The sequence below is a fragment of the Hippopotamus amphibius genome, chromosome 2, assembly GCF_030028045.1.
Source record: "Hippopotamus amphibius kiboko isolate mHipAmp2 chromosome 2, mHipAmp2.hap2, whole genome shotgun sequence".
Classification (NCBI taxonomy): domain Eukaryota; kingdom Metazoa; phylum Chordata; class Mammalia; order Artiodactyla; family Hippopotamidae; genus Hippopotamus; species Hippopotamus amphibius.
Genome location: NC_080187.1, coordinates 14,292,515 through 14,319,344, shown reverse-complemented (window position 1 = coordinate 14,319,344; position 26,830 = coordinate 14,292,515). Strand labels below are relative to the sequence as shown.

Below are 26,830 nucleotides of genomic sequence, written 5' to 3'. Positions count from 1 at the left end.
CTTCTACAGATTTCCCACTGCAGTTTCACCAAACTTCTAACATTGTCCTCATGGTCCTTTAGTTTCTCACCAGGATGTCAGGGTACAGAGGAAAGGCTCCTGCCCACCTTCCTTTCTAGGAAAAGATAGAGCTGACTATCAAAGAGGCGGATTGCACAATTTTTATACGGGCAGGTTTTAGAATCAGTCAAACCCAGACTTTAAATATGTCTCCATTACTTACAAACTGTGTAACTTTAAAGTAATTTAACCTTTCAGTTTCTTCAAGTACATCCTCCCTGTTACACTCCTGATTTGGGAAAATAATTGTCCAAGGTAGAGAAAAGTGGGGAATTAAGATTTCTATAATTCTTTTGATGTTCCTGGGGAGGAACTAAAGACAAAGACTGCTGGGGAAAGGAGATGGGGACATATGGGATCGGTGGACAAGGCTGGAATTACAAATAATCAGAACAGTTGAGTCCACTACGGTGTTCTTTGTGGGGTACTGGAAAAGCCCACCAAGTCCCCTAATTTTCTTTCACTATGTCATTCTGTCTGAAATTCCATCCTTAGAAATAATTCCTTTGCATCACTAAGAGCCCCTGGGAGGGAACCAGTACCCCTGAGAGGTTTACTGCCTCTCTTTATGAACACCCTCCCCCCTCCACCCCCATGTAGTTAGCCAATAAAGGTTCAAGGTGATAGCCCTCCCAAGGGTACTAGTACCTTCACAGGGGAGCAAACTGAGTCACTCACACAATTTCTGCCTTCAGGGTTGGGAAGGCCCTGGCAGGACAGGGAACCTACAGTTCCTTGTGAGGGACAAAAGCCCAGAAGGCGAGGTTCCTAGAACAAAGGAAGTAAAGTGGAGGGGGCAGAATGGGGTAGAAAGTGAAGCTGGAAAGAAATATAGGAAAGATGCCCCAAAGAGACTTCCTTCTTTTCTAGCGCAAATGTGTCGGGAACTTGTGGCGAAACCCCACAGGTCGGTCTTGTGGCTTAACAGAAAATTGGCAGGGGTGGGGAGCAGGAGTTCTTTCTAGTTTGGGAGGACCGGGGCTTACTCTGGGGGTGGGCGAGGGCTGGGTAAAGGAGTCGGCCTCCGATGGGGCGGAAAGGAAGGGGGCGCGGGGCGAAGACTCTGGCTCCCGGGTGTGGCGTGCAGGTTTGGGGCCCGGTCCACCGCTCGCTGGCCGCCAGTCCCTCCTCGTCCGCGTGCATGCACGAGATAGTGAGCGGAAAGCGCTGGCACAGGGCCTGGCATCTGGCAGCCGCCGGATAACGCGAGCCCCCGCTCTGGCTGTGGGCGCTGGAGACGCGCCCTCTGTTGCAGTGTCCACAGTGCGCCGGGCACAGGGCGTGCACTCTGCACCCTGACGCCCCTAAAGCTACCCCCAGCCCGCGAAGTACGGCTCGTCATTCTCAGCGAACAAGTGGGCAAACCGCGGCTCTGAGCAGCGGCTCCTCGGCTAAGAAACATCGGAGACCTTCCTGGGACCATCCCCGTTCCCGCGGGGGAGGGTCGGGGGCGGCAGGCGACCCCACGGGCCTCGCCGGGGGCACAGGGCTCACCCTTGAAGGAGTCAGGAAGCCGCCGGGCTTGGGTGTCCGCTGCTGGCCGCTTCTCAGACATAACGCCCGAACCGGACTCGCTACTCTGACGTCGCGTTCGGCGGTACGGGAGCTGGAGCTGCGAGGAATGCCCGGAGGCGACCCGGGAGCCCAAGACCCAGGCAGCGGCCCCGCCCCCTCCCCGCGGCCCGGCCAATCGACGCCCAGGACCGAGGAGGACACGCCCCCCCCTCCGCCGCCCTCTCCTCCCGCGAGGCCGCTTCTGGGGCGCTTCCCGCTATCCACGCGCTGAGGGGCGTGGCCTGAGGGGCGAGGCACCCTTGAGGCGGGGGTCCTGGCCGGGGGGCAACACCGGAAGGGAGGGGCGGCGCCGGAAGGGAGGGGCGGAGGCCATGGGGCAGGGGCGACGGCTGAGGGCACCGGGCGGACGGCTGAGAGGAGGGCTTGAGGAGAGGCTACGAAGAAGAAGCCCTCCTTCCCCCCCTCCCCGCTTTGGGGCCGACGAATTAGGAGAAAATGGTGCCCTCCTTGAGCGGCGTAGGGTCCGAGGGAAGGGAGGAGGCGGAGGGGCCGTGTGGCCAGAGTGAGGGCGCCGAGGCCGGCCCTGTGCTGGGAGCGCCCGTGGCGTGAGGGGGAGAAAGCGGCGCGGCCACCCTCGAGCCCGAGCCCCAGGCAGTGAGTTCGAGTGGGGCGCGGTGTCCTCCAATAAAAGCCTGTCCGGGCCCCTGCCGTCGGCCAGCGGCGCGCCCAGTGCTGGGGACGAGGGGCAGACACGGGGCCCGCCCTCGTGGAGCTGACACAGGTAGCGAGCATCAGACGAACCGCGTCCCTGGACGCGGCGGAGAGCGCGACGCGGGGCACCGGGGGCTCCGAGGAGAGCCGACGGCAGTTGCGCTGGTTCAGGGGACCCGGGAAGGCCTCTGTGGGGAGGTTGGCCCTGAGGTGGGACCTGAAGGATGAGAAGGAGCCACCCTTGGGAAGAGGGGCAGGCGGGGCGGGAGGTGGGAAAGGGAATCCCAGGCGGGGGGAAGAGCCCGGGCAGGAGTATTCCCCACCTCCGGCTTTGTGCTGGGCGGCGGCGGAAGCCTCTCATCTGAAAACCAGGCTGTGGTTTATTCTGGATGACTGACTGGTCCCGAGGCAGACCGTTCAAAGTACGGTGGTGTACACAGGCAGGTGCACTTTTTAAAACATTTCATTACATACAGATTCTCAGGAAGTTGCAAAGACAGTACAGAGAGGTTATGTGTGTACCCTCTACCCAGTTTCCCCCAGTAGTTACATCTTGCTTAACTGTAGTTTGAAAGCCAGGAAATTGACAGTGGTACAAGACGTATGTGTAGTTCTGTGCCGTTTTGTCTCACGCATAGATTTGTATAAGCACCCCTGCAGTCAAGATACAGAGCTATTCCATCACCACAAAGATCTCCCTTTGGCCTTATAACATCCAACACTTTGTGGTGTTTGGGTAATTGAAATGGTAGACTTTCTCTCTAGTGTTAGCTCTGGAGCCTTGTGGTTGTTAGGGTAGAAAAGTGGAGCACACACAATTGTAACAGGTGTTAAGAGAGTGGCTGATCATCGTTGCTTTGGGGTGCAGACGCTAGTGTGCGGTACAAGCCTAATGCAGAGTTCTCAAGTTCATCTCCTGTCATATGTGGGAAAGAACTCTTTATATTCCTGGGGGTGGAGTAGAGCTTGTACAGTCACTTGGTTTATAAGCCTTCTGGAGAAGATAAGGAGGGGAGTATAGTAATTTAATGATCCTTTCTCTCTAAATCATCCTTGAGAAAGTCCACAGCTTCATTTTTTCCGTTCTGCACGAATAAGCCCCAGAGGCATGAACTTCCTGTTTATGCCTTGGTTCCCAGGAATGAGGAGCAAAAGCACAAGCAGCTAATTAAAACCTTTCATAAAGGAGGGCTTGCTTACAAATTGCATATTGTGGAAAAGTATTTAGCGTTCATTTTTGCTGGAAAAGAAAATATTTCAGAGTGAATTTAATGATTGTACTTCTACCAGCTGCCTTGATTCAGTTCTCAAGGCAATCCCATCAGCATCACTTCTGGAGAATTAGAAGAGAGACTTCTCCCTTTGGGACAAAGAGTTTGGTAAATATTTGTTGGCCCTGGTTTCAGCTTGCATCAGTTCGGGAGCTAATTCCAGGCCCCAAACAGAACAAGCTTTGACTTGATTTTTAGATTGCTTTCAGAGTAGATGGGCATTTCCAGATTTAGATTTTAAAATACTGAATTTCACTTGCCCATGAAACTGTTGTATTCTGGCTTTCTCATGCGTATTCTGTGTGAATGTATTGATTAAACATACTTTAAAAATAAATACTGTATCATCCTCTCCCTTTGGGGGAATTTCTAGTGCTAAAATTTCTTCCAGTAGTGATTAGAAGTTAAAATGTTTTTTGAGAACTTTATGCTTTAAAAACCGAGACTTATTATATAAAATTATAAATAGTTGGAAGAGAGAAAGAATTATTTATAGTGTTGTTGCCTCCAACAGAACTGTTATTATTTTGGTGAATTTTTCCTCTAGCTGTTATTTAAAGCATATTTGCCTGCAAGGTAAAAATCAGAGTATTTATTCCATATTTCTTTCATGTTTTATTTTGCTATTATTTCCCTAGTATATTCAGGGTACCAAATTAAATATTGATAGATGGTGTTAGTGGTGACATTAAGACATGGAGATGGGTTTGAAGACAGACATGCACCATGAATTTATAATTGAATAAGCCAGAAGGAAATTTAATTAGTCTTTTTCCTGTGTCCACATAAGAAATGCTTTAAGAACAACAGAGAAAAGTCCTTATTTATTTTTTTCCTCTAAATTATGATTCCAGGCTGTTCACAATGTCTGTAGTGAAATCAGCTAACTAAATGCTTTTGAGGGAACAGCAGTACCAGCAAGCTATATCTGTTTGTGACATTTTCTCCAGGATGGATCTAACAAGGTTGATATGTTTCTCTGTGTGGACTAATTCACGTTTATTGTGTTACAGCAGAATTTTTGTCTTCTTAGCTATTCTGTTCTTCAGGAAATTACTCCAGGAACTGAATCATAACAGGAGTCTCACCAGCGGATTTTGTACGTTTGGGCTGTGGCAGCAGACCAGTTACACCACAGCAATTGGTAAGAGCACTGGGTGTTTGTATTCTCAGGTCTTATGAAAATCAAAAGCATTACTGAAACATTGGTGGTATTTAATAGAGTCATCTATGGCAAGAATTTTGTTAATCTGCTTTATTAGTTCACAAAGTATGTATTTATTGAATACCTGTTATGTGCCAGGCATTGTTCTAGGTGCTTAGGATACAACAATGAACAAAAAAGACAAAAATTCTTGCCCTCATGGAGCTTACTTTCTAGGATTCCTTTCCACATGTATTAGTTTGCTAGGGTTTACATAACAAAGTACTACAGACTGGATGGCTTAAACATCAGAAGTTTATTTTTCTTAACAGTTCTGGAAGTGAGAAGTCCAAGATCAAGGTTTTCAGCAGAGTTGGTTTCTTCTAAGGGGCCTGAGGGATGTATCTATTCCAGGTCTCTCTCCTTGACTTGTAGATAACTGTCTTCTTTCTGTGTTTTCACATTGTCTTCTCTCTTACACTTATCTGTCCAAATTTCCTCTTCTTATAAGGACACCAGTCATATTGGATTAGGGCCCACCCTAATGACCTCATTTTAACTTAACTGCCTCTTCAAAGACCATACCTCCAAATACAGCCACATTCTAAGGTCCTGGGGGTTAGGATTTCAACATCTGAATTTGGGGGGAACACAGTTCAGCCCATAATACCACATATGACTATGGTGTATTCAAATCTTTGTCCTGCTTATTTTCTCATATCCATATCCCTGAGGTATTCAAAGTCATGTATGTTTGCCTATAAACTATATCCAGGTAACCTATGAATGATTATTTTTCTAGACATGATTTATTTTTAATAAATACTAAAAGGAAAGTTCTTGGTTAGGAAGAATTACTCTGCGAGGAATGTTGCTCCATCTAGTGACCACTGTATTCAACTACTATTGTTGAAGTTATAAAAATTAATAAAGGGGAACTATGTTGGAGAAGGGGTTCTCTTTTCAACAGGTTATTATTCACTAGGCACTAAGGATTCATGGTAAAAAACATTTTTTCTACCAATGTATGTGGAAGGAGAGAGAGGTCTACATAATGACACTATGTTTAATAATTCAAGTAATATCAATACTATCATTTATTATCACTACCAATTACTGTGTATTTTTTATCCACATGAGGAAACCGAGACTCAGTTTACTCTCTTGCCCAAGATCGCACAGATTATAAGTAGTGTTTCCCCCAGGTCTGTATGACTTCAGAGTTTAAGCTCTTAATCATTCAGAATAAATAAAAAGAAACAAAAGGATGCAGACATTTCATAATGCATTTCTGGTAGTGACACATCTAAGCATACACGTAAATGAATACTCAACGTTTGTCTTCCATCTTGATATATATTTAACCTTTATCTTGAAATGATACTTTGTTGTTCAGTGTTTGTATTGTCATTGATGTGCTGTGTCAAAGTGTGTCTGCCTTATTTAATGAATTTATAAAGGACACAGTCCACAACCAGGTGAGTATCTTACAGTTTATTTCATTGTATACCTTGAATTACATTGAACATTTAAAATAACTTAAAAAGTTTGGATTTTTTTTTTGGTAATTTTAAAGAATAATTTTTGTTTTTCTGTTATACAAGTTGAATGGGGCAGCTAACCTGCCTGGAGACATCAGGAAAGGGTTCTGTGGAAAGCTTAGTTTGGTAGGATAAATACAAGTTAGAAAAGGATGCCTTAGGAATACAGTGAAGCTCTTGTAAATGCATAGGAGTGTGACAGAGTTTGATATTTGGGGGGAAATGTAAGTAGTCAGATATGCAGGGAGTGGGAGTGATGAGATGACAATGGACTAAAAGGCATATGCCAAACTGAGAAGGTAATTATGAAGCCATCAGTTATGAAAGATCTTAACAAGAGGGATGGAATGACGCCTCTTATCAAAAGATCATGTAATAGACAATCTGAATAGGCCTTTACTATTAAAGAAATGAGTATGAGTAATAACCTTCTAAAACAGAAAGTACCAGGCCCAGATTGAGTGACTGGTTATTTCTACCAAACATTTAAGAAAGAAATACCAATTCTCTACAGCCTTTTCCGTAAGATAGAAGTAGAAGGAATACTTCCTAACTCTTTCTGTGAGGCCAGCATTACTCTGATATCAAAATCAGGCAAAGACATTACGTAAAAAAAATAGAGACCATTATCTCTCATGAACATAGGTGCAAAAGTTCTCAACAAAATATTAGCTAATAGAATCCAACAGTGTATAAAAAGGATGATATACAGTTACATATAAAATGGTTCAACGTTTGAAAATCAGCCAATGTAATCCATCACATCAACAGGCTAAAGAAGAAAAGTCACATACTCCTATCAATAGATGCAGAAAAAGTCACATGCTCCTATCAATAGATGCAGAAGAAGCATTTGGCAAAATCTAATAGTCATTCATCATAAAAACTGAGTAAAGTAGGAGTAGAGAGGACTTCCTCAACTTGATAAAGAACATGTACAAAAAACCTACAGTGAACATCATTAATAGTGAGACATTAGAAGCTTTCAAGGCAATTCCTTTTCAACATCATACTAGAAGTCCTAGCTAATGAATAAGGAAAAGGAAGTAAAAGCTGTATAGATTGGGAAGGGAGAAAATAAAACTGTCTTTGTTTGCAGAGGACATGATTGTCTATGTAGAATGTCTGTGCTTGTACTCTTACAATATTTCATAAGGAAGCAAAAGAAAGGAGGAAGTTAAACAAACAAAGAGCCCAGAACAAATAGTTTCATGTTTAATAATGGTGGTTTCTTATGTAGTTAACAATTAATATGTGAACATAAGGTTATTGAAATGAATGATCCCAGTATATCATTTGTGGCTAGCTGAGTATAAAGTATCTTCTCACTATTGTTGAAATCTTTTTTCTTGGACTTGAAGACATAGTGGTTTAGAGCTACTGGACACAGTTACTACATCACTGGGAATTTTATGGGTGCTATTTGTACACTGTATCTTTATTTTGAAAAAAAACCTTTATTTAAAGACGTTAACGATCATTTCGATACTAGCCATTAAGTAATGCAAGCATAGTAATGTAGAATTTGATTATCGTGCCTGTGCTATCTTTTTTACAGTACTCTATTCCCATAGGTTTTGACAAGTATTCACTCATGTTACCTTTTTGCATGTTGACTAATATCCTTTTATAGAAGAGGCAAATGAGTGACATATTAGCTATGGAAAAAAAAAAGCTACCATGTCTTAAATGCTTACTCTATGCCAGGAATGATATTATCTCCTTTAATCTTCATGAAACACCCGGCCTAGTAGCTTTCAACCTCATTCTAAATCTAGGAAGCTGAGATGCAGAGAGGTCAAGTAATTTGGTCAGAGTCACTCTGGGAGACAGTATAGAGGGATGGTTAAGATCACAGGCTCTGTGTCCGCATTGCCTGTGTTAGAATCCTTGTTCCACCGTTTCTGAGCTCTCTGACCTTGGATAAGTTATTTAACTCCTTTAAACTTCATTTTTCTCATCTTTAAAATGGAAGAGTAAGTGAAATAATCCACGTAAAGTCCTCAGCACAGTGCCTGGCACATAGTAAGCACTTCATAAGTGTTAGTGGTTGCTAAAAGTAATTGTATATTACACAGACATTATATACTATTTTCATTATTGCAACAGACGATACCATGGTCACAAACTTAGGTCGCTCTGATTGCAAGGCTCCCCCTTTTCCCTCTATTAAGCACCGTCTCTGTAAATTTTTAGTCATTGATGAAGACAGAACTGATTCTCTTTAAATTGCTTAGACTCTGTGAAAGAAGGTTTGCCAGTTTATCAGTCAGGTTGGAGTAGATAACACTGCATTAAGGAACAGCTTTCATATTTCCATGATTTTTCACAAAAATCTTTATTTCTCACTCCTTTTCACGTCCTGGGATGCCAGAGGCTTTTTCATCACAGTCACCCAGGGATCTCAGCTGATGGAGGCTCCATCTGGACATGTGTGTCTGCCATCACTAAGAGAGGGGAAAGGGGATGTGGTGACTTGTGCACTGTCTCTTGACAGCTTCTGCTTGGAAGTGACACATGCACTGCTGCTTATATTTCATTGGCCAAAGCCAGTAACACAGCCAGGTCCAACTTGAAATAAGCAGGGAAAAGTGCAGTTTTCTGGGTTTAGGAAAGAGAGAATTAGACATCAGTGAGCAGCATTAATGACTACCATACCAATAATTTGAATTTTTTTTCAGTTTCCCTAAGTTGATATTTATCTTTCCAGCTTCTAAATCTGCCCCCATCCTTTTATGTATACAGATTTTCCTTGACTTATAATGGGATTATGTTCCAATAAACCTAAATTGAAATCATAAGCTGAAAAGATTGTAAGTCAAAAGTGCATTTAGTACACCTAACCTACGGAGCATCATAGCATAGCCTAGCCTACCTTAAACGTGCTTAAGACACTTACATTAGCCTGCAGTTGGGCTAAATCACCTCACACAAAGCCTATTTTATAATACAGTGTTGACTCTCTCATGCAATTTATTGAATACTGTACTGATGGTGAAAAACAGAATGGTTGTCTGGGTACAGAATGGTTGTAAGTGTATCTTGTTTCCCCTCGTGATCGTGTGGCTGACTGGGAGCTGTGGCTGCCCTGCATCAAGAGAGAGTGTCATCGCTAGCCTTGGGGAAAAGATCAAAATTCATATTTCAAAGCACAGTTTCTTCTGAATGCATATCACTTTCGTGCCATTGTAAAGTCAAAAACTCATAAGTCCAACCATGGTAAATCTGGGACCATCTGTATAGATTCTTCAGGGAAAAGCCTAAATGTAGATTCAGAGAAATGCCTCTCATTCAGAGAGGTGTATCAGAGTTATCTGGAGACTTCTTCAAGATCATGTTCCAGGGCTCCACCCAAGAACAGAAATATCTAAAGGTCAGGCTCTGGGTGTTTATCTTTTGAAAAAGCTCCCCAGGTGGTTCTGGTTTGCTCCCTGTTGTGACTATGCAATTGTAAACTCATGTTTGTTTTCAAGGGTTGCCCTTAAGACAGATGGGAGGAAACAGAGCTGAAAGGGTCAGAAAGAGGAAAGCATCAGGGCAGAAATTATGACTCAGGTGTAACAGGGTTCTCAGCTTGGGCTGAAGCTGTGCTCACCTCACAAGTCAATACATCTGGCTTCTGGAATGCTTAGATGACTCCAGGGTTCCATTTACATAAAGGAACACCAACCTCATGATAAAGACCTCACCTTAAGGGAGACTTGATCCTGCCCCAACTTTTTATTGAAAAAAAATTTTAATCATACAGAGGATGGAAAGAATTTACCCACCATTTAATTCAATAAGTGCTAGCATTTTGCCATTTTTGTTTCATTTATCTTTTTTGACTTCCAATGATGATTGTTGCCTGAATCAATTATTTCATTGAGGAGCAGGGGCTGCCAAATGGTGATTTTATGATTCTGCCATTCTTTCTACGTTTATTATCACTACCTAGCATTCTTCAATAAAGAGGAGCTTTCCTTTATCAACTGGAGATGAATTGTTTTCCCTAAAAAGGCAGAGTAAATAAATGCTTACTTCTTTAAACTAGGGAAGATTTCTCAGGAGCGTGTGTTTCAGTGAAGGACATTTGGCAAGCATTGTAGTGGACCGATGATCTGAGTATAGCCGAGGCTTATGCATAGAGTTCTACAGCCCAACTCTCAGACTCAGGATGATAGCGCATGGTAGCTCAAGTGGAACATGGTGTAGGAATTATAGTGGCTATAACGCTGAAAACAGCAAGCGTCAGCAGCATCAGTTCCAAGGCTTGGGAACTGAGGACAGGACCCATGGCACAGACATCGGCAGGTTCCATCAGCACTGGCACCTGTTGGTGGGCCCCAGTAGCTACCTAGAGTACTGTCGGTGGGCATGGCAGCATGGCTGCTGGTCATTAGCAACGCCAGGGAAAATCACCAGCAGAAAAGCAGATGGCGCCAACCAAGTGGGTAATCAAGAGGATTTTTCTGTAGGGCATTTGTGAGGCAACCATTGGGGCACCCAAAACTGGAACTCTTGAAGTGCAGGTAGAGTCAGAATCTGAGTCAGAGACATACAGATTTGGGAGACTTACTGAGATCCTACCTTACTCTTGGGCTGGTGTGATCTGGAGAAAAAGTGCTGCATGTTACCCAGAACGGGAAATGGTGAAGAAAGGATTGTTTTTAGGCAAAAGAAATTTAAGGGATAAAATGATGTATAGAATTTGAAAGGCAGATAGATCATGGCAGGTGGATTAGATTGAAAGTGCAAAGATACCAGTTGACTAGTTGAGGGAAGCAGGAGATGTGGGGTATTTCATGACAGGCTTAGGGAAGCTAACTTCTGGCAGGAGTCGGCAGTGCATGGGTGGCTGAAGGGCCAGTTTTCTGATCTGCAGTATATGTCTCTCCATTTATTCAAGTCTTCTTTTCTGCCTTTCAGTGCCATGTGATTTTTTAATAGTAAATAGTGTTTGATTTAAAGATAAATTAAAAGTTTATTCCTGATAGAGTTCACATCCCCTGAGAAGTTAAAATGGTCTGAACATAAGGTTTCTTCTAATCTACTGAACATAGGGGTTCTGGTTACTAAAAGTTAGTCAAACTGTATATAGGAAGTAAACTAATGATTGCTTTTTCCTTTCACTTTTAGGGTTTCTTTTTTTTTTAAATACAAAAGCAAAGTGACTTTTTGTTACCCCACACTTCCCCTAAATATTGATTTATCCATGGAGAAATGGAAACTTTTTCTATTGGAAGAAAATAAGTTGAGAACTACTGCTGTGTTTGGTTCAATTTTCATTATTTATTAATCAAATATACATAGACTGAAAGGAAAATAAAAAGACAAGCTACACGTTAAATCATGGCAAACAGTCTATGTTGTAATCTGCGTTTCGTAAAATCAAGGGGCGATTTTATACAAATCTCAAAATTGATAAAATTAAATTATGCTTAGCATTCAACTAAGTGATTGTAATTCAGCATAGTGGAACTATATTTATATATTTTATTTTTGTTGGCCATGCCTCACAGCTCATGGGATCTTAGTTCTCCAACCAAGGATCAAACCCAGGCCCTCAGCATTGAGAGTGCAGTGTCCTAACCACTGGACTGCAGTAATTAGTAGAAGTGTTTGGTTGTATCAGTGATTTTTTTTTTCTCCTTGAGTGAAATTAATCAGTTTTATACTCTGTAAGCTGTCATGGAATCATTCTTAGCTCCATGTTAGGTAATTTATTCAGGTGATGAAATCATCACAATACTTTTTTGAGAACTCTAGACCTTCCAAAGTGGCAGGAACTTAGTTGTTGCCTCAGCAGTACTAACAGGAGCATTGGGCATGCACAACTTCGTGGCTGCAAGGAAAGTGAGCAGCACAGTTGTGGTATTTTGTGGACTTCATGTTCAGAAGAAGCCTTCTCTCAGAATCTGTAATGTAATCCTTAATTTAGAAGCAGGTGAACCACAGTACTAACCAGAGAGAAAGTGAAGAGCAGAAACCAGAGCTGAAGATGTTTTCTAAGTCTTGAAGTGATCTTAGGCAGTTTGTAAATTGGTGTGTTTTGTCTTCAGCAGCCTTTCACTTATCTGCTTCTCTTCTACTTCATAGTGCTTGGTGCTAATTACCCTAATTACCACATTGCCCAATGCATCCAAGCCTGTCTTCTCCTGTTAAAGCTCTTTGCACCACAATTACCTTCATTCCTGTTTTGGAGAGTCTCTGATATTAGAAGAAAAGTAACTTCACTGTATTGATTTGCCCTAATGAGCACATGGATAATTAATAGCCAACCTCTTAATATTTTCAGATATAATTGTTATTTTAAAGAAGAATGCCTATCCCAATGAATTTAAATTTGAAAGAATTTCATTATTGGAATGTAAAAAAAAATCCAGGCCGTTTCAAGAGGGCATTTTGGAGGGGGAGGTAGGGGTGAAAGCAGTTTGGTTATCTCTTGGAGACCAGTTCTGCATGTACTTAGAAACCTAAGCTGTTCAGCCTTTCCACAGTTTCACTTCCCTATGTGAAGAGCCTATAAGTTCTTAAGCTCTCAGTTCTTTCACACTGTCTCTTTTGACAGTGGTAGCAGAGATGTGGTTTTATTGTATGAGTTGTTTGAAAGGTCTTTCCTGTACCTAGGTTATTAGGTGTTTTTGTTATTAGGTTTCTGTCTCGAGAGACTTAATTGAGGAAGAAAAACAGGTAAGAAAAATATGTAATAAGCACTATAGTAAAAAAAAGTTTCTTAGAGGAATTGACATTTGACTTTATTAATTAATTCAGCAAATATTAACTAGGTGGCTGCTATGTGCCAAGTACAGCCTAGGTGCTGGGGATACAGTGATAATAAGATAGGCTTGGTCCCTGCCTCCATGGAGCTTACTTCAGTGGTTCCCGACAGTGGGCTGCGGGCAACATGTCCTCAGGAAAATGGTTATTATATAGAGGTCAGACAAAATGCAGAGACTTTCTCTCATGTTCCATGATGGTAAAGTGGCATTCCATATGGAATGAAAAAATAGCTAATCACGTTATCTTGTATGGTTATATGGGACTATGTACTTGCTACTCACTGAGGAGCAAGCTCTGGGGAATCAGGTAGCTGTTGCCATAGTTCAATTTAAAGGGGAACAGGTGTGATTGAACCATGGTGGGTGCCTTTAATGGCACGGGGTAACTTGAAGCAAGCAGGTGACATACTCAAATTGCAACATTGTTGCCTTAATGGAATGAAACTCAAAAGCCTTTATGAGATAATGTTGTAAAAAATCTCTTATAGCTTGTAATCCTAAGGCTGAGGTAACTGAAAACCAAATTCAGAGATTGATTCTGTGATTTGATAAATTTTATTAGTATGTGAATCCACATACTTTGCTAAGCATTTTATATGAATGTCAGGTTAAGCTAGATTAGGGAAGAGTGGGGGCTTGACAAATGGAATAGCATTATATGAAAGACACTAGGGCTTAAAGAACCCCAAACGCCTAGATTTATCTAAAACAGAATTCTCAAGTGTGGGGCTATTAACATTTTGGAATGGATTATTATGTTGTGAGGGTTGCCCTGTGTGTTGTGAGATGTTTAGCAGCATCCCTGGCCTCTATCTACCAGATGCCAGTAGCACCCCATCCCTGAGTCATGGCAATCAAAAATGTCTCCAGATATTGCCAAATGCCTGCTCCCCAGGTGAGGCAAGGCAGGAAATTGCCTCGGGTTTGAGAAGCATTGGATAAGTGTTACCTGTTGTGCAAACCTTGCTTAGGGAAACCATGACTCATTGAGAGAGAAAACTGAGAAGTCATCTCATGCTGCATCTCTCATTATTGCTTATCTGGTAATTCAAACTTAACATTTTGTTTAAATCATATTAAACATTTTATAAAAGTAAAACAAATTACAATTCTAGAATCAATATCCATCTGTCAGTGTAAAATACATAGCTCACTTCACACTTGTTACATCTAGATAATATATGCACATAGGCTTAAGAGTAATATGAATTATTTAATATTACAAAGTGTATCTCAGCAGCCATGTATAAGGCCATGTGAATAGTATACTAATTAGTGTATATCACTGGATTCTCCAACTGGAATTTGAAGTGAAATTTAAAAATGGACATCTGGCACTCTTGAGACTTTAATATACAAGTATCTATTTCATCCATGCTCACAGAGAGAAGGATTTGTGAAACTAATTAATTTGTATTTTCTTTTATCAAAGTGCTTCTGCTGTTCATATTCCTTCCATCTGTCTTTGACAGAAGAGGCACAGCCCACACACCTACACAGCATTCAGGGACAGTCACCTTTTATTTAGAGGAGAAAGGAGGACAAGAGCATGAGATGTGGAGAAGCATCTCCCTGGAGCCCCAGTGAAGTTAGTGTCACAAAAGGGACATATTTAAGGTTATAGATTGCACTGTGCCAACACTGGGCACTGGGGCTTGATTGATAACAATATCCGTGTGTTCTTTCATGAATTTATTCTTCTGATACATAGGGCTCTCTGAAAAGGGGGGTCCAGGTGCCCAGTTCTAAGCCTGGTGTTAGGTCTTATCATTGAGTGCACAGTGCTTAGGTCATGCTCCTGTTTCCCAGCAGGGCGCCTGCAGCTGTTCAGCCATTCTGCATCCATGCATTCTGCATTCACCAGTTTAGTCTTCTGCAGGAAGAGTTAATGCCGTGAGTGAGGGGGACTGGAGCGCTAGCTCCTTTTCTCCCTTTTATATTTTCAAATCTTTTTATTTTGAAATAATTTTAGGTTTACAAAAAAGTTGCAAATATAGTATGGAGTTCCTGTACACTCTTCCCCAAGCTTCACCAAAAAGTAACATCTTCCATAATCAAGCTGCATTTACCAAAACTAAGACATTAACATGAGTACAGTGCTCTTAACAAAGCTACAGGCTTTATTTGGATTTTACCAGTGTTTGTGCTGATGCCCTTTCTCTGTTTCAGGATTTTACACTGCATTCAGTCATCATGCTTCCTTAGTCCCCAAGCTGTACGCAGGCTTCTCATTGTGGTGGCTTCTCTTGTTTCGGAGCACGGGCTCTAGGTGCAAGGGCTTCAGTAGTTGTGGCACGTGGGCTCAATAGCTGTGGCTCACAGATTCTAGAGTGCAGGCTCAGTAGTTGTGGCACACAAGCTTAATTGCTCCGCAGCATGTGGGATCTTCCCAGAACAGTGATCGAACCTGTGTCCCCTGCATTCGCAGGCGGATTCTTAACCACTGCACCACCAGGGAAGCCCATGATTGGTGATCGTACCTTGAGTACTCACTTAGCTAAGGTGGTGTCTCTGGTTTCTCTAGTTACTTGTCTCTCTCTTTCCATACCCTATTCCTTAGAAGAAAGTCGTTAAGCCCAGCCCGCACTCAAGAGGTGGGGAATGTACTTTCAAACTGCATTCTATCAATCCTTATTTAATATCCCTTCTTACCCACTCCCTTTCCAAAAGTCCACTTATTTCCTGAGCCTTTGGAAGATTCTGTGATATACATCAGTTTAGTTCTTGGCTTTCCCCACTATATCCTAAGTCACTTTTCTGCTTTCCAGTCTTAATATTTTGTTACTATTGTCTCCTCTTCTCTTCTCTCTGGATTTATAGGTTTGTGAGTTTAAAAAAAAAAATCCCTTAACCATAGTTTCTTTTTTTTTTTTTTAAGCTCTTTATTGGAATATAATTGCTTTACACTCTTGTACAAGCTTATGAGGTACACCAAAGTGAATCAACTGTATTTATACACATATCCCCATATCCTCTCCCTCCTGCAACTCCCCCCTACCCTCCCCGCCCCACCCTCTAAGGCATCACCCATCATCGAGTTGATCTCCCTTTGTTATATAGCAGCTTCCCACTAGCTTTAACCATAGTTTTAAAAGGAAGTGAAATTGAATTATTATATTTAATCTGCAATCTTTTTCTGGAAGCCTCGGGGGAAACATTTTTTAATCATCAAAACTGACAATCTTCATTATTTGCCGTTTCTGTTTGTCATAATTCTCCCATTGATATAATCCATGGAATCACTGAATGCCTTTTTTGGTACCATTGTTGTGTTTCATAAAACATTGTGATCAGTCAAGAAACTCAGTTCACAGCTAGAGGAGTAGGGCTTCTGGTGTTGGTTGGTGTGATTGGCCCTGATTATCAAAGGTATCAGAGTCTTTTATAAAGCTAGTGGAGTCTGAATGCTTTCTTTTACATACCCAGTTATTAAGTTTAACAAAAAACAAGGCAGGCTTAGACACTTCAGGACTCAAAGTTTGGGTCAGTTGACTAGGCAAAGAACTTTAACTGACACTTAGCCAAAGGCAATCAAAGCTTGAATTGGTGGAGGAAGGGAGTCAAAATATCCACTATGGATTCTTGATCATTTATATAAACGAGGACTGTAGTTTTCCATGCATTTGCTCTCTTTCTTTCTCCTTCCCTTGTCTTTCACCTTTCCTCTTTTTATTTATTTATTTATTTATTTATTTATTTATTTATTTATTTTTTAAGAATTTTAAAGAGAAGTTTCAGGTTTATAATAAAATTGAGAAGAAGGTACAGAGAGTTCCCATATACAGGCATACCTTGTTTTACTGTGCTTTGCTTTATAGTGCTTGCAGACACTGTGTTTTTTACATATTGAAGGTCTATGGAAACCTTGCATCAAACAAGTCTGTTGGTGCCATTTTTTCCAACAGCATTTGCTCAAGTCATGTCTCTGTATCAATTTTGGTAACTATTGCAATATTTCAAAGTTTTTCATTATTATTACATTTGTTATGATGATCTGTGATCAGTGATCCTTGATGTTGATATTGTAGTTATTTGGGGGAGCCATGAACCATGCCCATATAAGACAGTGAACTTCATTGATAAATGTTCTGTGTATTCTGACTGCTTCATCGAACTGGCTCTTCCCCCTTCTCTCTCCACCTCCTCAGCTCCCTAGTCCCTGAGACACAACAATATTGAAATTAGGCCAGTTAATAACTTCACAATGATCTCTAAGTGTTCAAGAGAAAGGAAGAGTCTCATACTTCTCACTTTAAATAAAAAACTAGAAATGATTAAGCTTACTGAGGAAGGCACGTTGAGAGCCAAGACAGGCCAAAAACGAGGTCTCCTGCACCAGTTAGCCAAGTTGTGAATGCAAAGGAAATGTTCTTGAAGGAAATTAAAAGTGCTACTCCAGTGAACATGCAAATGATAAGAAAGTGAAACAGCCTTATTGTTGATGTGGAGAAAGTTTTATTGGTCTGATTAGAAGGTTATACCAGCCATAGCGTTCCCTTAAGCCAAAGCCTAATCCACAGCAAGGCCCTAACACTTCAATTTGATGATGGCTGAGAGGGGTGATGAAGCTGCAGAAGAAAAGTTTGAAGCTAGCAGAGGCTGGTTCATGAGATTTAAGGAAAGAAGCCATCACTATAGCATAACAGTACAAAGTGAAGCAGCAAGTGCTGATATAGAAGCTGCATGCAGCAAGTTTTCCAGAAGATCTAGCTAAGATAATTAATGAAGGTGGCTACACTAAACAACAGATTTCCAGTGTCAACAAAACAGCCTTATATTGGAAGAAGATGCCATCTAGGACTTAAATAGCTAGAGAGGAGAAGTCAGTGCCTAGCTTCAAAGCTTCAAAGGACAGACTGACTTTCATTTTCAGGGCTAAAGCAGCTGGTGGCTTGAAGTTGAAGCCAGTGCTTATTTACCATTTTGAAAATCATAGGGCCCCTAGGAATTCTGCTAAATCTACTCTGCCTGTGCTCTATAAATGAAACAACAAATCCCGGATGACAACACATCTGTTGACAACATGGTTTACTAAATATTTTAACCCCACGGTTGAGGCCTAGTGATCAGAAAAAAAGGTTCCTTTAAAAATATTACTGCTCATTGGCAACACACCTGGTCACCCAAGAGCTCTGATGGAGATGTACAATGAGATTGATGTTATTTTCATACCTGCTAACAAAACTTCCACTCTGCAGCCCATGGATAGAGTAATTTCAACTTTCAAGTCTTGTTACTTAAGAAGTATATTTCATAAGGCTGTAGCTGCCATAGATAGATATTCCTCTGATGGATCTGGAAAAGTAAATTGAAAACTTTCTGGAAAGAATTCACCATTCTAGATGCCATGAAAAACATTCGTGATTCATAGGAATAGGTCAAAATATCAACATGAACAGAAGTTTGGAAGAAATTGATCCAACTCTCATGGATGATTTTGAGGGATTCAAGACTTCAGTGGAGGAAGTAACTGCAGATGTGGTGGAAATAGCAAGAGAACTAGAATGAGAAGTGCAGCCTGAAGATGTGACTGAACTGCTGTCTCATGATAAAACTCTAATGGATGAGGAGCTGCTTCTTACGGATGAGCCAAGACGGTGATGTCTTGAGATGGGATCTGCCCCTGGTAACGGTGCTGTGATGATGTTGAAAGACAACAAAGGATTTAGAATGTTACATAAACTTAATTGATAAAATAGCAGCAGGGTTTAAGAGAACTGGCTCCAATTTTGAAAGAAGTTCTATGGTGGGTAAATGCTATCAAACATCACTGCGTGCTACAGAGAAATTGTTCGTGAAAGGGAGAGTCAATTGATAGGGCAAGCTTCATTGTTGTCTTATTTTAAGAAATTGCTGCCCCAGCCTTCATCAACCACCACCCTGATCAGTTGGCAGCCACCAAAATTGAGGCAAGACCCTCCACCAGCAAAAATATTACAACTCACTGAAGGCTCAGATGATGGTTAGCATTTTTTTAAGCAATAGTGTATTTTTTAACCAAGGTATGTACATTGTTTTTTTTAGACATAATGCTGTTGCACACTTAAAAGACTACAATATAGGGTAAACATAACTGTTATATGTACTGGGAAAATGAAAAATTCCTGTGACTCGCTTCGTTGTGATATTTGCTTTATTGCAGGGGTATGGAACTGAACCCACAACATCTCTGAGGTATACCTGTACTCCCTGCCCCCACATATGCACAGCCTCCCCATTATCAACATCACTCACCAGAATGGTACATTAGTTATCAAGGGTAAACCTACACTGACACATCATAATCCCCCAAAGTCCATAGTTTACCTCAGGGTTCACTCTTGGGTGAACTTCTGTGGGTTTGAACAAATGTATAATGAAATGTATCCATCATTATAGTATCACTCAAAGTATTTTCACTGCCCTAAAAATCCTCTGGGCTCCACCTATTCATCCCTCCCTCCCAGCCTCTGAAAACCACTGACCTTTTCCTTGTCTCCATAGTTTGGCTTTTTCCAGAATGTAAACTAGTTGAAATCATACAGTATGCAGTCTTTTCTCATCTTTCATTTTCCTCTAATTTTATGTAAAATATTTTGATGGTGATGTTTATCATTTAGTGACTAGGTTGCAGTTTTTCTTTTTTATGCATTTTAATAATTTTTATTACTTTTTCAATAGGTAATGGATCTTTGTGGCTCAAAACCCAAAAACAACAGAAAAGTATATATTAAAAATTCTCCCTCCTATATCTGTTTACCTTAATCTTCCTTGTCCTGCCCCCGTTAGTGACTGGTTTTATTATTTTTCTTGTGTGTCTTTTTGGTGTTTCTTTATGTAAGTACAAACATATTCTTATTCTTCTCCTTCTTACACAAAAGATAACATACTATTTAAACTGTTCTGTGCTCTGCTTTCTTCATTAAATAATATGCATTGGTATATAGAGAGTTTCTTTGTTCTCTTTAACAGCTCCGTGGATGTCCCAATATTTGTTTAACCAATTCCCTGTAGGAAATGGGGTTTGTTTCTCCTTTTTGATGTTGCAAACAACACTGCAATAAATAACCTACTACAAACCTCATTTTGTAAGCGGGCAGATATATTTGTATATACATACCCAGAAGTGGAAGAGTTGCAGAATATGGACTTAGTATTACAGTGGATCTGGAGTGGAATTAGCTGTCATCTGCAGAGACAGGGACAATCAGAAAAACAGCACCCACTTCTAGTATTTATAACGGAGAAGCTGTAATGCAGGGAAGTGTTTACCAGGTGACAGAAGAACTGAGAATCTAACTGAGAAAGTGAAGCAGAAGAGCCACAGCTTGTATCCTGGAGAGACATAAATAAAAAGCCTCTATTACTGAAATCCCAGAACTGTGGGTCATCTGCTGGAGACCAGGACCTCTAAGGACCTGTCTAGTGGAAGCTGGGGCCACTAAGGAGGTTCAGTCACTGCTGAAGAAATGCCTGAGTTAGAAGAGAGAGGAGAAAAATGTCCTGGCCCATTCCTTCCCTCCCTGTCTTCCAGTCTTTCAGAAATCAGCTGATAGTGAGTTTGGGTTTCACGGTTAACAGAGGTCAGCCTCCTGCAGTCCAGAGCAGTGCAGCAGAAGGGCAAAGAATGGATGTGAGGACAAAGAGCCTCAGAATCTATATAGCCAGCCCTTTTGCTACTCAGCATTTAAGTTCACCCTTCTGCCCATATTTAATACCTTCATACTTCTGCCTGTCATACAGTGACACTCTCCCTTTCTCCCCAAACAACGAGAGACTCAAAGTCCCATTAGTCATTGTCTCCTTGAGTTCAGGATCTACTGGTGAGCCTCACTCCCCTCCAGCAGGTCCAGATGTAACTTTTTTTGTGGCCTTGTGACCTATGAACTAAATTGTAAATTAAGTTCTACCAACACTCCATACAAAACTATAGGAGAAGGGGAAGGAGGGGGGAAGTAGAAATAATTTGTTAACAGGTACATAACAAAAATATGCATTTGGGTCCTGGGAAAAGATGGCGGCGAAGTAGAGAGATGTGGAGTGCATCCCTCTCCACAGATGCATTGGGAATGCACGGAAGGACGCAGTCATTCCCACAGAGAACCAGCTGAACACCAGCAGACGGCCTCGGACACCAGAAAGGGCTGCGGGGAGCCCGACATAGCCGGTAGGGAGGCATCTACGAGGGCTCAAAGAGGGTGAAGCGGCGGAGCTGTGGCAGACGGGAGGGAGTGAGAAACATACGGAGGGTCCGCACCGCAGCTCAGCGTTCCCGGACCAAGACATCGATCCGCAGCTGAACGGAGGGTCCAGGAGCGGGAGCGTGGGAACCGGAGAGCTGGTTCAGGGGGAGAAACATTGTTTCCAGTAGGGTGACGGACCGAGAGGACAGGAGGGAGGAGGTCCGCGGAGAGGAGTGCCGGTCCCTGAGAGCTGCCCGGCCATGATGGCGGCTGGAGGCTGCAGGCTCCCGGGCGGGGGGGAGGAGCCGCGCGCATAGCCTCTCCCTCTCTTTCTGTGCCTCTGCAACAGGCAGTGGAGAGACGCCCTGCGGGCCACCTAAGGCGCTCAGGGATAACAAGCACCCTCAGGCACTCGGGCGGGGCTAGATTAAAACTCCTTGCAACGCCAGCAGCAGGGAGGCTGCCGAGAGAAAAAAAAAAAACCAGCATCAAAAAGAAAAAACCCGGAGAGAGGCCCAACTCTAAGACTTTCTGTGTACGCCTGAGCCACCAGCGCCCTCTGCAACAGGCACCTCCAAGCCTGACTGAAACAACAGTGCGCCACTGCTCACTCCCTCCCAGGAGAAGGAGCCACTATTGTACCCTGTCCCTCCCCACACACCGAGGCTTACAGACGAATGATAAAGGAACCTCCGCTGGTCACAGAATAACCCAAAAAAAAAAAAAACCCAAGGCAAGGAGAAGGACACTTACAGCTGAGACGCTAAGGAAACAAAAATAGTAGTATCAATACCTATTGAACTGGTCCATTCTGGGATCAGTTCTGGATTTTTTTTTTTTTTCTTTCTCTCTCTCGCTCCTTTTTTTTTTTTTTTTTTTTTTGATTTATTAAATACGATCTTAGCCCTAAGGGATCTACAAGTTTTACAACATAATTTTTTAAGGATATTTTTTATTCTTTTTTTTTTTTGCCTTTTTATATACTTCTATATCTAGCTAAGTTTTTGGTAGTACGGACAAAATATCTTTCATACTTTCCTTTCATCCCTTTCTTTTATACACTTCTATTCCTTTCTTTTTCTTTGCATATTTCCAACCACATTACGCTCTTCTTTTCCCCCTTCTTCCAGCCATTTTAAGTGTATTTTATCTTAACATACTTATAAGCAACACTATCGGTCTGCTCAGACTCCTTGCTCTATTCTCCAGATGATGCACTGCCTTGGTATTAATATTAGGCTTTTGTCTTTATCTTAGTTCTTAGTACAGTTGTCTAATTACATTCTGAGAATCTCCATTCTCTCTGGTGGTACTCCAGCTCATTTCTATATTTGATCCTAGCTTACAAAATCTCCCTGGATTGATGTTTGTATGTGTAGGGTGTTATTTGTTGTTTGTTTGCTTTTGCTTTTGTCTCTGATTTGTTCTGTTTCAGTTGTCAATTTCTGCTGGGTTTCTCTTTGAATATCTGATAGCACACTGGGGTTCTGTCAGGTCTTTCTAGAGCCTTATGTCCTAACGGATTCAATAATTGTGTGTCTTATACATGTATGTGTTTCCTAGACTGAATATTCGTTTAATCCAATACTTGGACATTAGTCTGAGGCTTGGACAGTCTTCTATAAACACCTCTATCACCAGGACAAACAACCCCAAAAGCTTGGACAACCATAAGGAAACAAAGAAACCCCATGCAGGCAAAGGAGCAGGAAAAAAACCCACAAGACCAAATAAATGAGGAGGAAATAGGAAAAATGCCTGAAAAAGAATTTAGAGTAATGACAGTAAAAATGATACAAAATCTCGATAACAAAAGAGAGAAAGTACAAGAAACAGTTCATAAGAACTCAGAAAAACAAACAGCAATGGATAACAAAATAACTGAAATTAAAAATACTCTAGATGCTATAACCAGCAGAATGACTGAGGCAGAAGAACGAATAAGTGAGTTGGAAGATAGAATGGGAGAAATAAACGCCACAGAGCAGGAAAAAGAAAAAAAAATTAAAAGACTAGAAGACAGCCTCAGAGACCTCAGTGATAACCTTAAACGTACCAACATTCGAATTATAGGCATCCCAGAAGAAGAAGAAAACAAGAAAGGGTCTGAGAAAATATTTGAAGAGGTTCTAGTGGAAAACTTCCCCAACATGGGAAAGGAAATAATTCACCAAGTCCAAGAAGCACAGAGTCCCATACAGAATAAACCCAAGGAGAAATACACCAAGACACCTATTAATCAAACTAACGACAATTAAACACAAAGAAAAAATATTAAAAGCAGCAAGAGAAAAGCAACAAACAACATATAAGGGAAAACCCATCAGGATAACAGCTGACCTTTCTACAGAAACTCTGCAGGCCAGAAGGGAATGGCAGGATATACTGAAAGTCCTGAAAGAGAGAAACCTACAGCCAAGAATACTCTACCCAGCAAGAATCTCATTCAGATTTGAGGGAGAAATCAAAAGCTTTCCAGACAAGCAAAAGTTAAGAGAATTCAGCACCACCAAACCAGCCTTACAACAAGTGCTAAAGGAACTTCTCTAAGTAGGAAACACAAGAAAAGGAAAACACCTACAAATACAAATCCAAAACAATTAAGAAAATGGTAATTGGAACACACATGTCAATAATCACTTTAAATGTAAATGGATTAAATGCTCCAACCAAAAGACACAGACTGGCTGAATGGATACAAAAACAAGACCCTTCTATATGCTGCCTACAAGAAACCCACTTCAGACCAAGGGATACATATAGACTGAAAGTGAAGGGATGGAAAAAGATATTCCATGCAAATGGAAGTCAAAAGAAAGCTGGAGTAGCAATACTCATATCAGACAAATTAGACTTGAAAGTAAAGACTATTAAAAGAGACAAGGAAGGGCACTACATAATGATCAAGGGATCCATCCAAGAAGAACATATCACAATGGTAAATATCTATGCCCCCAACATAGGAGCACCTCAATACATAAGGCAAATGCTAACAGCTATAAAAGGGGACATCGACAGTAACACAATAATAGTGGGAGACTTGAACACTCCACTTACATCAATGGACAGATCATCCAAACAGAAAATAAATAAAGACACACAAGCTTTAAATGACACATTAGACCATCTCGACTTAATTGATATTTATAGGATATTCCATCCAAAAACGACAGACTACACTTTCTTCTCAAGTGCACACGGAACATTTTCCAGGATAGATCACATCTTGGGTCACAAATCAAACCTCAGCAAATTCAAGAAAATTGAAATCATATCAAGCATCTTCTCAGACCACAACGCCATGAGACTAGATATCAATTACAGGAAAAAAACTGCAAAAAATACAAACACATGGAGGCTAAACAATTCACTCTTAAACAACCAAGGAATCACTACAGAAATCAAAGAGGAAATCAAAAAATATCTAGAAACAAATGACAACGAAAACACAACAACCCAAAACCTATGGGACGCAGCAAAAGCAGTTCTAAGAGGGAAGTTTATAGCAATACAGTCCTACCTTAAGAAACAAGAAAATGATCGAATAAACTACCTAACCTTACACCTCAAACAACTAGAGAAAGAAGAACAAAGAAACCCCAAAGTGAGCAGAAGGAAAGAAATCATAAAGATCAGAACAGAAATAAATGAAAAAGAAAGGAAAGAAACCATAAGAAAAATAAATGAAACTAAAAGCTGGTTCTTTGAGAAGATTAACAAAATTGATAAACCATTAGCCAGACTCATCAAGAAAAAAAGGGAGAAGATGCAAATCAACAGAATTAGAAATGAAAAAGGAGAAGTCACAACGGACACCTCAGAAATACAAAACATCATGAGAGACTACTACAAGCAACTATATGCCAATCAATTGGATAACCTGGAAGAAATGGATACATTCTTAGAAAAATACAATCTTCCAAGACTGAACCAGGAAGAAATAGAAACCATGAACAGACCAATCACAAGTACAGAAATTGAGGCAGTGATTAAAAATCTCCCAACACACAAAAGCCCAGGACCAGATGGATTCACAGGCGAATTCTATCAAACATTTCGAGAAGAGTTAACACCTATCCTTCTCAAACTCTTCCAAAATATTGCAGAAGGTGGAGCACTCCCAAACTCATTCTACGAGGCTACCATCACCCTGATACCAAAACCAGGCAAAGATGTCACAAAAAAAGAAAACTACAGACCAATATCACTGATGAATATAGATGCAAAAATCCTCAACAAAATACTAGCTAACAGACTGCAACAGCACATTAAAAAAATCATACACCACGATCAAGTGGGGTTTATCCCTGGGATGCAAGGATTCTTCAATATACGCAAATCAATCAACGTGATACATCATATCAACAAATTGAAGGATAAAAAACATATGATCATTTCAATAGATGCAGAAAAAGCTTTTGACAAAGTTCAACATCCATTTATGATAAAAGCTCTCCAGAAAATGGGCATAGAAGGAAATTACCTCAACATAATAAAAGCCATATATGACAAACCAAAAGCCAACATTGTTCTCAATGGAGAAAAACTGGAAGAATTCCCTCTAAGAACAGGAACAAGACAAGGGTGTCCACTCTCACCACTGTTATTCAACATAGTTTTGGAAGTGTTAGCCACAGCAATCAGAGAAGAAAAAGAAATCAAAGGAATCCAAATTGGAAAAGAAGAAGTAAAATTGTCACTCTTTGCAGATGACATGATATTATATATAGAAAACCCTAAAGACTCTACCAGAAAACTGCTAGCACTCATTGATGAGTTTAGTAAAGTAGCAGGATACAAAATTAATGCACAGAAATCTCTTGCATTCCTATACACTAACAACGGAAGAGCAGAAAGAGAAATGAAGGAAACTCTCCCATTCACCATTGCAACCAAAAGAATAAAATACCTAGGAATAAACCTGCCTAAGGAGGCAAAAGATCTGTATGCAGAAAACTTTAAGACATTGATGAAAGAAATCAAAGATGACACACACAGATGGAGGGACATACCATGTTCCTGGATTGGAAGAATCAACATCGTGAAAATGACTGTACTACCCAAAGCAATTTACAGATTCAATGCAATCCCGATCAAATTACCAATGGCATTTTTCACAGAACTAGAACAAGAAATCTTATGATTTGTATGGAAACACAAAAGACCCCGAATAGCCAAAGCAATCTTGAGAAGGAAAAATGGAGTTGGTGGAATCAGGCTTCCTGACTTCAAACTATACTACAAGGCCATAGTGATCAAGACAGTATGGTACTGGCACAAAAATAGAAAGGAAGATCAATGGAATAGAATAGAGAACTCAGAAGTAAGCCCAAACACATATGGGCACCTTATCTTTGACAAAGGAGGCACGCGTATACAATGGAAAAAAGACAGCCTCTTCAATAAGTGGTGCTGGGAAAATTGGACAGCAACATGTAAAAGAATGAAATTAGAACACTTCCTAACACCATACACAAAAATAAACTCCAAATGGATTAAAGACCTACATGTAAGGCCAGACACTATCAAACTCCTAGAGGAAAACATAGGCAGAACACTCTTTGACATACATCAAAGCAACATCCTTTTTGACCCACCTCCTAGAATCATGGAAATAAAATCAAGAATAAACGAATGGGACCTCATGAAACTTAAAAGCTTTTGC

At 41.1% G+C, this 26,830-nt stretch overlaps 2 protein-coding genes across 2 annotated transcripts in view; both read right to left on the bottom strand.

Moving 5' to 3' along the window:
* Positions 1 to 1,707, bottom strand: part of STOM (stomatin) — a 29,170-nt gene extending 27,463 nt beyond the window's left edge. Inside the window, exon 1 of the mRNA XM_057723098.1 lies at positions 1,555 to 1,707. Within this exon, the coding sequence (XP_057579081.1) occupies positions 1,555 to 1,615 (61 nt within the window). The 5' untranslated portion in view covers positions 1,616 to 1,707. The remainder of the gene's footprint in view (positions 1 to 1,554) is intronic.
* The window catches only part of LOC130844283 (N-acetyllactosaminide alpha-1,3-galactosyltransferase-like 1), a 49,922-nt gene continuing 24,726 nt past the window's right edge, over positions 1,635 to 26,830 (bottom strand). Inside the window, exons 5-6 of the mRNA XM_057720604.1 lie at positions 1,975 to 2,503; positions 1,635 to 1,856 (exon numbers count right to left, since the gene is read on the bottom strand). Coding sequence (XP_057576587.1) covers positions 1,635 to 1,856; positions 1,975 to 2,503 — 751 coding nt within the window. The remainder of the gene's footprint in view (positions 1,857 to 1,974; positions 2,504 to 26,830) is intronic.